This window comes from Anas platyrhynchos, chromosome 16 (assembly GCF_047663525.1).
Source record: "Anas platyrhynchos isolate ZD024472 breed Pekin duck chromosome 16, IASCAAS_PekinDuck_T2T, whole genome shotgun sequence".
Classification (NCBI taxonomy): domain Eukaryota; kingdom Metazoa; phylum Chordata; class Aves; order Anseriformes; family Anatidae; genus Anas; species Anas platyrhynchos.
This window is the reverse complement of record NC_092602.1, coordinates 5,270,567-5,281,655: the sequence shown is the minus strand read 5'-3', so window position 1 is coordinate 5,281,655 and position 11,089 is coordinate 5,270,567. Positions and strand designations below refer to the sequence as shown.

At 62.6% G+C, this 11,089-nt stretch overlaps 1 protein-coding gene across 4 annotated transcripts; it reads right to left on the bottom strand.

Annotated features, from left to right (window-relative positions):
- Positions 1 to 3,792: 3,792 nt before the first annotated feature.
- On the bottom strand, positions 3,793 to 9,001 carry LIF (LIF interleukin 6 family cytokine). Of its 4 annotated transcripts, XM_027470144.3 has the most exons (4): positions 8,854 to 9,001; positions 7,121 to 7,257; positions 5,378 to 5,556; positions 3,793 to 5,239 (listed from the first exon to the last, which is right to left on the bottom strand). In XM_027470144.3, exons 2-4 carry the CDS (start codon positions 7,137 to 7,139, stop codon positions 4,802 to 4,804), a joined length of 636 nt encoding a protein of 211 aa, XP_027325945.1. In that variant the 5' UTR covers positions 7,140 to 7,257; positions 8,854 to 9,001; the 3' UTR covers positions 3,793 to 4,801. The 4 variants fall into 4 exon arrangements, with proteins under 4 accessions (XP_027325945.1, XP_027325944.1, XP_027325947.1 ...); XM_027470143.3 differs by lacking the exons at positions 7,121 to 7,257; positions 8,854 to 9,001 and adding an exon at positions 5,680 to 6,675; XM_027470146.3 differs by lacking the exons at positions 7,121 to 7,257; positions 8,854 to 9,001 and adding an exon at positions 6,416 to 6,673.
- Between the last annotated feature and the right edge of the window lie 2,088 nt (positions 9,002 to 11,089).

The window sequence follows — 11,089 nt, the reverse complement described above, 5'->3', positions numbered from 1 at the left end:
TTGAGCCCTGATTTTTCCCCTCCTGGGCTTGGGTTAAAACCAAAAAAATGCCTCTATTGAGCAGCTGCACCTCAACCAGCTTCAGCCCTGCAGCTTCTGCTGCAAGGGGGGGGATAAATTCGTGTCAGACGAGGTCACTGCTGGTGGGGATGGAAGGAGACGGGGTGCTCGCTCCCCTTCCAACACCCCCTGCTTGGGCATCTTATCGGGGTCTGATCGGGCTCGGGTGCCAAGCTCCTTATCGAGGCTCAACCATCAGTGGCGAGAGAACCTGAGGCTGGGGAATTTTCCCCGCGGCCTGTTTGTGTGCAGAGATAACCCCAGCCATCAGATACCCGCTCCGGGCTGCGTGCCCTGATACTGGCACTGCTGCTGCTGCCCGGCGAGGCGGCTCATCCTGTCCTCAACGGGGTGGAGGTGACAAAGGGTGGCTGGAGACGAGTCCCCGGCGCCCCCGTCCCCAGGGGGGCCATGAGGAGCGTCCTCTCCAGCAGCTTGATCCCGGTCCAAGCCCGCTCGCGGCAAGACTAAACACTTGCTTAGCAAAGCTGCCGACGAGGGTCTCGGGGGACCGTGGGGATTTGTCATCCAGGACGCAGCTCCTGGGCCAGCGGGAGCTCTGGCGGTGTCGCACAGTGAGCGGCTTCGCCGGGGGGTCCGGATCCAGCCCCCGCCCTCCCCGCTGCGCCGCCGGCTCGTGCCAAGTCCCCCGCAGGGCACGGAGGAGCCGGGCTCTGCGAAAGACGCGGCGTTCATCTCGCCTCCAGCCCATTGTCTTGTTTATTTGTTACGGTTGGTCTTCAATTAGGAGTTCGGGCCGCTCGTTCGGGGCAAGGGCTGTTCCTTCCCGTGTGAGCGTGCGGTTCCTGCGTCGCCGCGCTGTGATGTGGTCGGGGGCCCGCAGGAGCATCTGCTATTGCAGTAACAGTGCCCGGGGACGAATGCGTTTCAGATGGGCTCAGCTCTGTGCTTTCCGTGCTCGGGCCAGCGGCCAGCTGGGGACGGTGAGAAAGAGCCTCTGGCCAGCCCCATGGACGCGATGTTCCCCTCCGCGGGGACCAGCCTGGGGTCTGGGTCCTATAAAGAGGCCGGGCATGGCGGGGAGCTGCTGTGGGCAGTGCGAGCCTCCCAGCGCGGCGTTTCCCAATAAAAACAGCCCTTGGGGGCACCTCGGGGGTGGAGAAGTGGCCGTGTGCTCCAGCGGGTCCATCCCCAGCGTGGGGCGGTGGGTGCAGGGGACTGCGGGCTGCTCCGCTGGGATACCCAAGTGGTACCCGGGCTTGGTGTCCATGGGGCTGCCCACCTGGGGATGCCGGCGGTGGCGCACACCCCGAGGGAGCAGCGCGGGCACCGTGGCCGCTCGCAGGACCCTGGGACCGCACCTGCAGCGAGTCCGGTCTGGCTGATGGCCCCGGGGCAGCGGCGTGGACCCGTCCGGCCGGGTTACACGGGGAGTGAGTTAGCACATGATGCGCGCCGCGGGGCCAAGGGCTGAGGTCAGTCAGGCACACCCAGGCAGCGGCACTGACTTCACCGCGGGCAGGAGCGGCTCCTCACGTACCGCGCTCCCCCAGGGCAGCGCTGCCTCGCGGCTCGGGGACTGCTCGCTGATGGTCAGAGCGCTCCGTTATCGGGGCGAAGGCACCGCTCTCATGACAGCAAGCTGGCTCTCCGGAGCTCCCCCCCCCCCCTCCATCCTCACCCCCCCTCCTTGGCTTTTACCCCGGCCAAAATAGTTTCTCCAGTCCCATATCCAAAAGGGAACCGCTAATCAGGTCCCGATGGTCCCGCCGTGCCGGTTCGCCCCGGTGTTCGCAGGCCCTGCGTCCCGTCCCGCTCGTGGGGCTGGCCAGCTTCCCCCGAACGCCAGCTGGGTGGGATCGGAGGCTGGCTGATGTCAGCGCGAGCCCGTCCATCTCCCCGGGGTCTGGGATGGCCGCGGAGCACGGGGCGAAGTGTCCTGGCCAGTGCGATGGCACGAGCTGGGGGCCGCCTTCGGCCCCGGCCCAAAAGCCCCGGGAGGAGGCGAGGGATGGGGATTTTTTTGCAGTTTTGGGTCCATCACGAGCCCGTCTGCACTTCAGAAGTAGCCACGTTTCCAGGGAAGGAATGGTTAATCCCCGCCCGCCGCTAATGAGCCTTAACTGGGAATGACCCGACACCAGGGAGAAGTGAACCCATTGTCCTCGCCTGCGTTTGACTGTCTTCCAGGGAGACTCATGAAACGCAGAGCCCGGGCGTGAGTTCCCAATTTGTGTCAGGAGGCTCTGATTTATTGTATTTATTTATTTTTGCCATCTGGTTGAGGAGGGACGTTGAACGCAAGCGTGAGAAATCCAGATGTGCACAGCTCCTCGCCGCCGCGCTCGCTCGCCGAGACCTCGTCCCCGAAGCGTGCGGCGCTTCCCAGCTCCCGGCCCCGCAGCCCTGGTCCCGAGCCCCGACCCTCGAGCACGTGGGGACGGGATGGTGACACCCCCGGGCACCTGCTGCACCCCCGGCAGGGCTGCGCCGTGAGTGTGGACGTGGCAAGCAGGGCGAGCATCCCACTGCCGCGATGATGGAGCCTGGATGTCCAGCCTGGGACTGGGGTGGCGAGACCTTGGCCGCACCCTGACCCCGTGCCAGTAGCCCTGGGGACACCCAGGTGTCCCCAGACACACGGTGGCCCTTGCAGCCACCACGGTGCCAGCATGTGCTGCGGGACCTGGCCCTGCTGCGTGGTGCCCATCCCAATGGGATGGAGGTCTTGCTCTGTGCCCTGCCCCATCCCTGATTTTTGGGGGGCTTGGCTGCTGTTTGATGATGAATTTTCCCATGGCGTGGCTGGAAATGGGCTGGGGGCCATCCTGGGCACCCCCTGGGGTGGTGACAGCAGGGTTCCAGGGGACACCCGGGTCCCCTGCTTTGTGGCAGGATGGGGGTGGTTGGTGACAGCCACATTGTGCCCGTGGGGACCTCTGGGGATACCGGTGACGTTTTGGGGCTCAACCCCGTGCTGGCTCTGCAGCCGGGCAGAGCAACCCAGTGGGGCAGAGCAAGAGGGCTTTTTTGGGGGCTTTTCAATTTTGATGATTATTTTTTTTGTTGGGGCTCCTCCGAGACACGAGAGATGATCACACAGGATCTTAGCTCATCCGCTTCTCTGTCTCATGCCTGGGAGGTTTGGCGGGAGGCCCGAGGGCTCCGGAGGAGGAGGAAAATTTCATCATCCCGCTCCAACGTCTCCTGGATAATCAGCCCCTTGTTAACCGGTGCGGCCCCATGCAAGAGGACCGGCGCACTGCTGGATCGTTAGGTGGTCTTGGCCTGGGCGAAGCTTTTCAGAGCCTCTCCCAGGGCTGCCTGGGAGACTTGGAGGCGGCTGCAGCTTTACCCGACCCCCCCACCGTACACGCTCGCTGCCTTCCCTCGCCTCTTCTCGCTGGGTTTTGGCATTTTCCAGCACCCCTGGGTCTGTCCGCGCAGCATCTTTGGCACGGACCGAGCGCACTGCAGGGCTCCCTGCTCCTCTTGCACGCACCCTCCCGGTGCTTGGCGGCTTCAGGGAGCCTCAAAATCAAAATTGAAGCACCCCCGGGGGAAAATCTCTTAGTGCTAGGGCAGTAGTGGCAGCCAAAAAAGCAGCCGTCCCGCAGGAGATGGGGAGGGAAACAGGAGCAAGGGGGCAGGGAACGGCGACCCCCAGCCCTCGGCGGTGCTCGGGGGGTCTCTGGGGCAGCCCTGAGGGCATTTTGGGGGAGAATTGGAGCCACAGTGGTGTTTGACGAGGCAAAGAGGAGCTGAAGACGATCTTTTTGTCTTCTTTTATTTAAAAAAGAAAGGAGTAAAAGTATAAAAAAATAAATATTTAAATAAAATTCTATACATATATATTACCACAGATCTTATTAATAATTATTATTATTAACAATAATATTAAAAGTCAGCTCCTAGCGCTCGGCGCACGCGAGGCTTTCCACTGTGCCAATAAATACCCTTGGCCACCCGGCCCCGGGGTCCGTCCCTGCGTCCCCATGCCAGCCCCAAAACCCCATCCATGCAAAACCCAGCCCCGGGCCGGGCCGTACATTTGGAGGTGCCCAAAACCCTTCCCGTGAAACCAGTGCTTTTCCAAAACAGTGGGATGCTCCCTGGTGTCGTGGCCACCATCCCCGGAGGGTGGCCTCATCCCAGGTGGCGGGACCCAGCCCTGGCCACCGCAGTGCCCCCAGTTCAGCCCCATTTCAGAGGGATCCAGCCCCAAAACATGCGGCGGGAGCGCATCCCCGTGGCCCTGACAGCTACAAGGGGATGCAAGCCCTGCACTCCCTGACCCCCATCCTTTTCTCCGTGGAAGCGGGGGCTTTTGGTCGGCCCTGGAGGCCAACAGGCAGAATTGAGTCACCTTTTCTCTGTTTTTCAAAAAAATTTGCTAGGCGCTGCAAGCCAAGGGGCCGAACGCCCCGTTTCCCCGTGGTGCTGCGGAGGGGACGCCGCCGGGGTGCAGGGGACAGAGTCCGGCCCCACAGCCCCGTGCGGTGCCTGCACCCTCGGGTGGACGGGAGGGTCCTCGGCCCTGCTCCGTGCGGGAAGCGCTGCTGCAAAGGAGCAAATAAATTAAAGCATGGAGAGGATGGAGAGGGGGGGGCCCAGGGCACAGCATCAGCAGGAGGTAATAAATAGGAAGGCGAGAGGTGAGGAGGAGGCAGTTCTCGGGGGGGTCTTGCTCTGCCGTGCTGTGAAATGGGCGCAAGGCAGCGCGGGGAGGTGCCCTCCGCTGTCCTTCCCGGGGGCGAGAGGAGCTGGGGTCCGGGGGGGCTCACGCGGGGCTGAGATGAGGTAGCAGGATGCGAGCCGCCTGGGCGATGACCTGCACGTATTTCCTGAGCACCTGGCAGCCCTGCTGCTTCTTCTTGAAGGTGCTCTTGCCCTTGCTGCTCTCCCCGTAGCTCACGTCCACCTGGAAGACGTTGTAGTTCTTGCAGAGGAGGCAGGTGAGGTTGGAGATGAGGCCCCGCGTGGTTTTGGTGGTGTTGTGGAGCCGGTCCAGGAGCTCTTTGGCGGTGGGGTTGAGCTCCTCCTGGTCGCGGGTGATGTTCCCCAGCGAGGCGTTGAGGAAGGCGAAGAGCTTGTACATGGCCACCATCACCTCCTTCTTCTCGCTCGTCCGGTTGACGTGGAAGGCCGGGAAGAAGATGCCGCCGGGGTTGCAGAGCTTCTCGCTCTCGCTGCTGAACGGCTCGCCCTGGCACTTCAGCTGGGGGGGGGAGAGGCGAGCGTCACCCCGGGGCACCCAACCCCTCGTGTCCCCCCCTATGGCCACCGGCTCGCACCGATTTGGCCACCCCGCCGTGCGCCCCCCTCCCCAAGCTCCGTCCCCGCGGGTGTCACTCACGTAGAGGCTGAAGAGGTCCTGGGCGGTGGCGTTGAGCAGGGCGACCTGCTTGCGGGTCTGCTCGTGGACGTTGGCACGGCACAGGCTGTTCCCGGGGCAGCCAGGGCCGTTCACCAGCAGCGCCCGGCCGGCCACCGGCCTCCGCTGCAGCAGGAGCAGGGCCACGAAGGGCACGACGCCTGTGGGAGGGGGGGGGGGACGGGATAGAGGCGACTTCAGCGACCCCGCGGGGATCCCCCCCAACCCGGCACCGACCCCACGAGGCGAGGGTCTCCCCGCTTCGCCTCCCCCTCGCCCCTCACCTGCCCCCCGGCCGGGGCTCCCCCGCCTCCCGTCCCCGCGGGGCGCCCCGTGGCATTCCCACATTTCGCAAGCGGCCCCGGTGACGACCTGTGGGCTTTAATCAAATATGCAAAGTGATTTCCTCCCCGTTATCCTCCCGCTGCTGCTGGAGCGAGGCCCCACCCCAGCCCCGGCTGACTCAGCAGGGGCTCCCGCAAGGAAACCTGCCTCGGGGCCGGCCTCCGGCCCCCCCCTTGGCCCCCGCGCTGCCTCAGTTTCCCCGTCTGCGAAGTGGGCGCAGCCGTGGCGGGGAGTGGCCGCGCAGCTGCTGGAGCCGCCGGCCAGGAAACCCCTGGATGAGGATCCAGCAAAAAGCTCGAGCCTCTGGGTCACCCCGGTGGGGTGACAGCGGGGTGCCGCGACCCCCTTGGCACCCCCAAAACGGGTGTCCCCTGTGCCGGGAGGAGAAGCCAAGCTGGGTGCTTGAGTGCCAAGCTGGCACTGAGCTCGGTGTCACCCGTCCCCAGCTCCTGGGGATGGGGTGCCCCAGGGGGTCCCCAGCAGGCACCCCAAGGACTTGGTCCCACGTGGTGCCCCCGGGGGCTGCTGCCGAGCAAAGTCCCCGGGCTCTGCCAAGCGCCGAAGCTGTCCGCACTTGTAAGAGCCTCCGCGTTGCCGCAGCTCCCAGGTAATACAATAATCGCTTTATTTACCCTCCTGCAGCTACACCCCGTGCCCAGATGGGAAAGGACTTACCTGGGCGTGTCGCCATCCCCAGCCCGACGCTGCTCCCATCCCACGCACCACGGCGGGGAGGAAGGGGACCGAGCCCCCAAAGGGTCGGCGACGGCCCCGTTCCCCCCGGCACGGCCCCCAGCCCCTTTTCCTCCTTGTGCCCATTTCACAGGCGGGCAGAGCGAGGCCGGGTGCACGTGTGCGGGGCCCCGGGGCTGGCGTTACCCCGGCCGGAGCGGAGCCGCACGCTCCCAAACCCTCCCGCGCTTGGCAGCTTCCCCAACCCTCCCTCGCTCCCAATTAAGCAGCGGACCCAGAAGGAGGAAAAGCAGGGAGAAAAAAAAAAAAAAAAAGGCAAAAAAAAAAAAAAAAAGAGAGCAAGATTTCCCCCCACACACCCCAGCGCTTTTTTTTTTTTTTTTTTTTTCTTTTTTTTGGAATTCTTTAGAGTTATATAAGTGGCCAGATGTTGGCCGAAAAGCGCCAGAAAGGCATTTGGCTCCCCGCTGCCAATTCCCAGGGATGCTAACCCCGGGGAAAAAGCGGCGCGTCGGGAGGGCTGCGGGGCTTCGCCGCGCGGCGCATGTTTGTTTGCTTGGACATCACCGAAATCAGAAAGGGGTGGGGAAGGGGAGAGAAAGGGGGGAGAGGAGGAGGGGAGAGGTTTGCCAAGGATGGGTTTTTGGGGTTGGGTTGGATTTTTTTTTGTTGTTTTGTTTTTTTTACCTGCTGGAATGAACTTCATTGTGAGCTGTGTCCCGGGAGCAACTTAATAGAGATTGGTGTTGGCAGAGGACGTTTTCAGAAATTCATGTTCATACTGGGGGACTTCTCTGGGTTTATATACCGGTCCTCCAGTGAGCCTGTGTTGTAAGAAAGGGGAGGGGGGGTGGCGAGGGGGGGGGGGAAGAAACAGAGAAAGACTATCATTACTTCTATTGAAACTAAATCAGGAAGTAAAGGGCTTTGAGACGAATCGTGAATGATTCTTAGAAATAAACTTCTGATAAAGTTGATGTCACCAGGATTGCGGTTTTGTTTTTTTTTCACGCACGGGATGAGTGTGGGGAGGGATTATGGGGAGGGGGGGGAGGTTGGCGGGAGGCTCGGGGGGGGGAAAAGAAAGCGCCCGAGCGCGGCACCCGAGCGCGTGGGTCCCTTGGGCGTCGCGGGGTTGGCGTTGGGGGGACGCCTCGACGCACGGTGCCGCACGCTCTGGCCGTGACTCATGTTTCCGCAAGCACTTTCACCCCCAGACCCCCCCCCCCCCCCCCCGGGCCGGTGCTTCCCCACAGAGTGGCTGTGCTCAGCCCCCGGGAAAAGCGTGCAGAAAAAAATAACCCCCCAAAAAGAAAAAGAAAAAAAAAAAAAAGAAAAAGATTTTTTTTTTCTTCTTTTTCTTTTTTCTTGTGGTGGAGGTGGAATGTGGCTGTGTCCCCCCCCCCGGGTCAGGGGATGGATGCGGTGCCCTCGGCATCCCCGGTCCAGCAGTGATCCGTCCACTCTGGGGGCTGCGAGCGGAGCACACGCACCCCTGGCGCAAAGGGCGTTGGGGAAAGAAAAAGGGGAAAAAAAAAAAAAGGAAAAAAGTAGTTTTTAAATTTTTTTGTTTGCTTTTTTTTTTTTTGAATTCTTTTTCCACTGGGCTAAAAGACAAACCCACCCGGCGGCAACAGCCAGCCCGGCCCCCGGGGTTAACCCTTGCGTCGGCCCCGCACGCCTCTGGAGAGGGTGCCAGCACCCGTGTCGGTGTGACACTCGTGTCCCTGTGCCACCCGTGTCCCTGTGCCACCCGTGTCCCTGTGCCACCCGTGTCCGTGTCCCCACTTGGGGGGGACCCCGTCCACCATCTCCCTCTCCCCGGGATGCTTCGGGACCGTTCGCTCCCCAATCTGGGCTCGAAGCAGGTTAAAGGCGCTTTCATGTTTCTCCCTCGCTGCGTGTATATATATATTTATATTTTTTTTTTTCTCTGGGGGCACGCCAAGCTGCAACTTTTAATCAGGTTTAGCAAGTTTGTGCCCTGTTTGTGCTGGCAGCGTGCAACCTGCCGGGGTGACAGTCGAGGAACGGTGACACAACAGCCTGCGGCCACCCCGCTGCGCCCTGGGGGGACACGGAGGGGGACGTGGGGACAGCCCGGTAGCGCTGGGTGTTGCGTGGGGCAGGTGAGAGCCTCAGCGCCAGCACCCTTGGGAGCCCATCCTGCCGTGTCTGCCTGTCCCCAAATCGCCATGTCCTGGGGATGCTGCTGCGGTCGGTGCCACGTGTGGCGTGCGCAGCGTCACGGCCACAGCTCCGGCGACGCTCGGCGCATCCCCCGGGCAGGAAAGCACCCCTGGGCATCATATTTTAGAGCAATCCCCCAAAAGATAATAAAAAGAAGATAACTTCCCCAAAATATCCCTCCTCTCCCCCGCAAAAAAGAGGATTTCAAATATATATATATATATATATACCCAGCATTTTTGCCACGAGAGCCATCCGTCCACACGAAGCTCCAGCTCCAAGTGGCCGCAGGTGGCCGGGTGCCGCTGATTTATTGGGGCACCGGGGCGCCGGCCCCGGCATGCTGCACAAGCCCGAGCTGCCGTGGGGGCTCGGCGCGTGGTTCCCCCTCCCCGAGACGGGCAGGGCAGCGCGGTGACTCAGGGGCTCGGGCAGCACCGGCCGCCGGATCCGGTGTCGCCCTCGGCGTCACGTAGCCACCGCCTGCCTCAGTTTCCCCGTCAGCGAGGCAAGGAGGGCGGGAGTTTGTGCTGGTGCTCCGCCAGTGAAATCCCAGTTTAGCCTTACTGGGATGCTGGGAGAAGACTTGGGAAAGGGGAGGGGGACACAGGGGGGACGGGACAAAGAGGTTGCAAAAATGGATGGGGATAAAGGGAGGTGCACGGGATGGGGAGGACGAGGCTCGCCGCAGCCTCGCTCGAGGCTCGTGCCGGTGCGCAGCGAGCAGCATCGCGGGGATAAATTCATTCTTAATTAACCGGATCGCTTAATTAGCTGGGAAACTGGCGTTTCTTCATTAACAGCAGCAGGGAAATCTAGGGGTGGGGCTGTCGCAAGCCCCAGCTCCGCCGTTTCCTGCCCTTTCCCTGAATTTCTCTGCAGGATCTGGCCCCTGGGGATGCGGGGATGTGCACTTGGGGCTGATTCACCTGCGGGGAGCTCCCGGCTCCCAGCTGCACGTGGGTGCGGGGGGGGACGGGGGGACGAGCTCGGTCATCCCCATGCCCCCCGAGCTCCTGAATCACCCCCAGGTTCTCCGGCCAAACTAATTAAAAAAGGAGGAGGAAATCGGGGAAATGACCCATGCAGAAAAATGGGACTTTCCCAGCACCTGAGCTGCGGAAGATGGGAGCGGGGAGCTGGGCTGAGCTGTTAGGTTTAATCCCATGCAACACATCAGTTATATAGGCTCCCCCATAGGTTCCCCTATAGGAAAACCTGCCCCCACCCCATCTGCAGGCACAGCCGGGGCAGATTGCTGCTGGCATCCAGGAAATTTGGCTTTTCCAGTGGCTTCTGTGGCCGCCCCGACGCCCCCTCCGTGCCCCGAGCAAGGGGAGGTGACCCGGGCAGGGGGTCCCTGGCGGACGCCCACCCGCCCTGGGGATGATGCACTCGGAAAAATCCCAAAAAGAGGGAATGGGAACGTGCTCGGCGGCGGGCAGTGACACAATCCTATCGGCATCTCGGCCGGGGATGGTGGCCCCGCTCCCACGCGACGGCTGGGATTTTTTGGGGGGGTGATGGGGAAGGGGGGTGTGGGGGGTGTGTGGAGGGGGAATTGGCCCTAAAACGCGGCTGGGTGCTGGAGTGGGGAGGGGCAGAGAGGTGGGGCACGGGGCTGGGTGATCCCACGTGTAGGGCCAGGGCCCCAAATTGGGGCTTCTTGGGGCTGGGTTTGGCAGGCGAGGCTGCGGCAGGCGCTGCCCTGCTGAACAGTGCTCTCTGCTGTCCGAGCCTGTCACCGCCACGGGACACGGGGCACGGGGACATGGGGACATGGGGACACAGGGACACGGGGACACAGGGACACGGGGACACGGGGACACGGGGACACAGGCAGTGCTTTTCACCCCGCTCCTGCCCCGTCCCCATCCATGACCACCCCTCCATCCCCATCCCATCCCGCCCGAGCCATCAGGGTCCCGGCAGCCCCGATGTCCTCGTCCCACGCTGTCCCCAACAGGGGACACACAGGGATGCCAGCAGCAGATGCAGCCCCCTGGGGGGGGTCTGGGTGGTGCTGGGTGCCGGGGGGGCTGAGTAAGTTGTGAGTAAGGCGGCACCCCTGTGCCGGGGAAGCCCGGGCTGAATAACGGCAGGGAACGAATTCCCCTTTGAGTCACGGAGGGACCTTTTGGGCTCGGATCCCTGTGCCCCACCAGTGTCACCCCCCATGGGTGTCACCCCACCGGTGTCACCCCCATGGGTGGTGGGCACCCTGCTGCTTGCCACCATCCCAGCCAGGCTGATGGTCCCCATGGATTTGGGGACAATGAGAAGCGCCTTTGGGGACAGGGAGCCCCAAAGACCAGTCCCCACCATGGGGTGACTCCTCCGAGAGTCACCAACCTGTGAGAGGTCGGGCTGATGGGGATACTGGGGACACAGGGTCAGGGGCCACCCCACACCTCTCCCCACCTGCAGGGTTGGCCCCAAGACCCCCTTCCCAAGGAGGTTTTCCAT

Excerpts from the sequence above, each read along its gene's own strand:
- LIF (XM_038187564.2), bottom strand. The coding sequence starts at position 5,743 with ATGTGGGAATGCCACGGGGCGCCCCGCGGGGACGGGAGGCGGGGGAGC. Across the intron at positions 5,240-5,377 it reads AGGACCTCTTCAGCCTCTAC|CTGAAGTGCCAGGGCGAGCC; the intron begins GTGAGTGACACC and ends TCCCCCCCCCAG.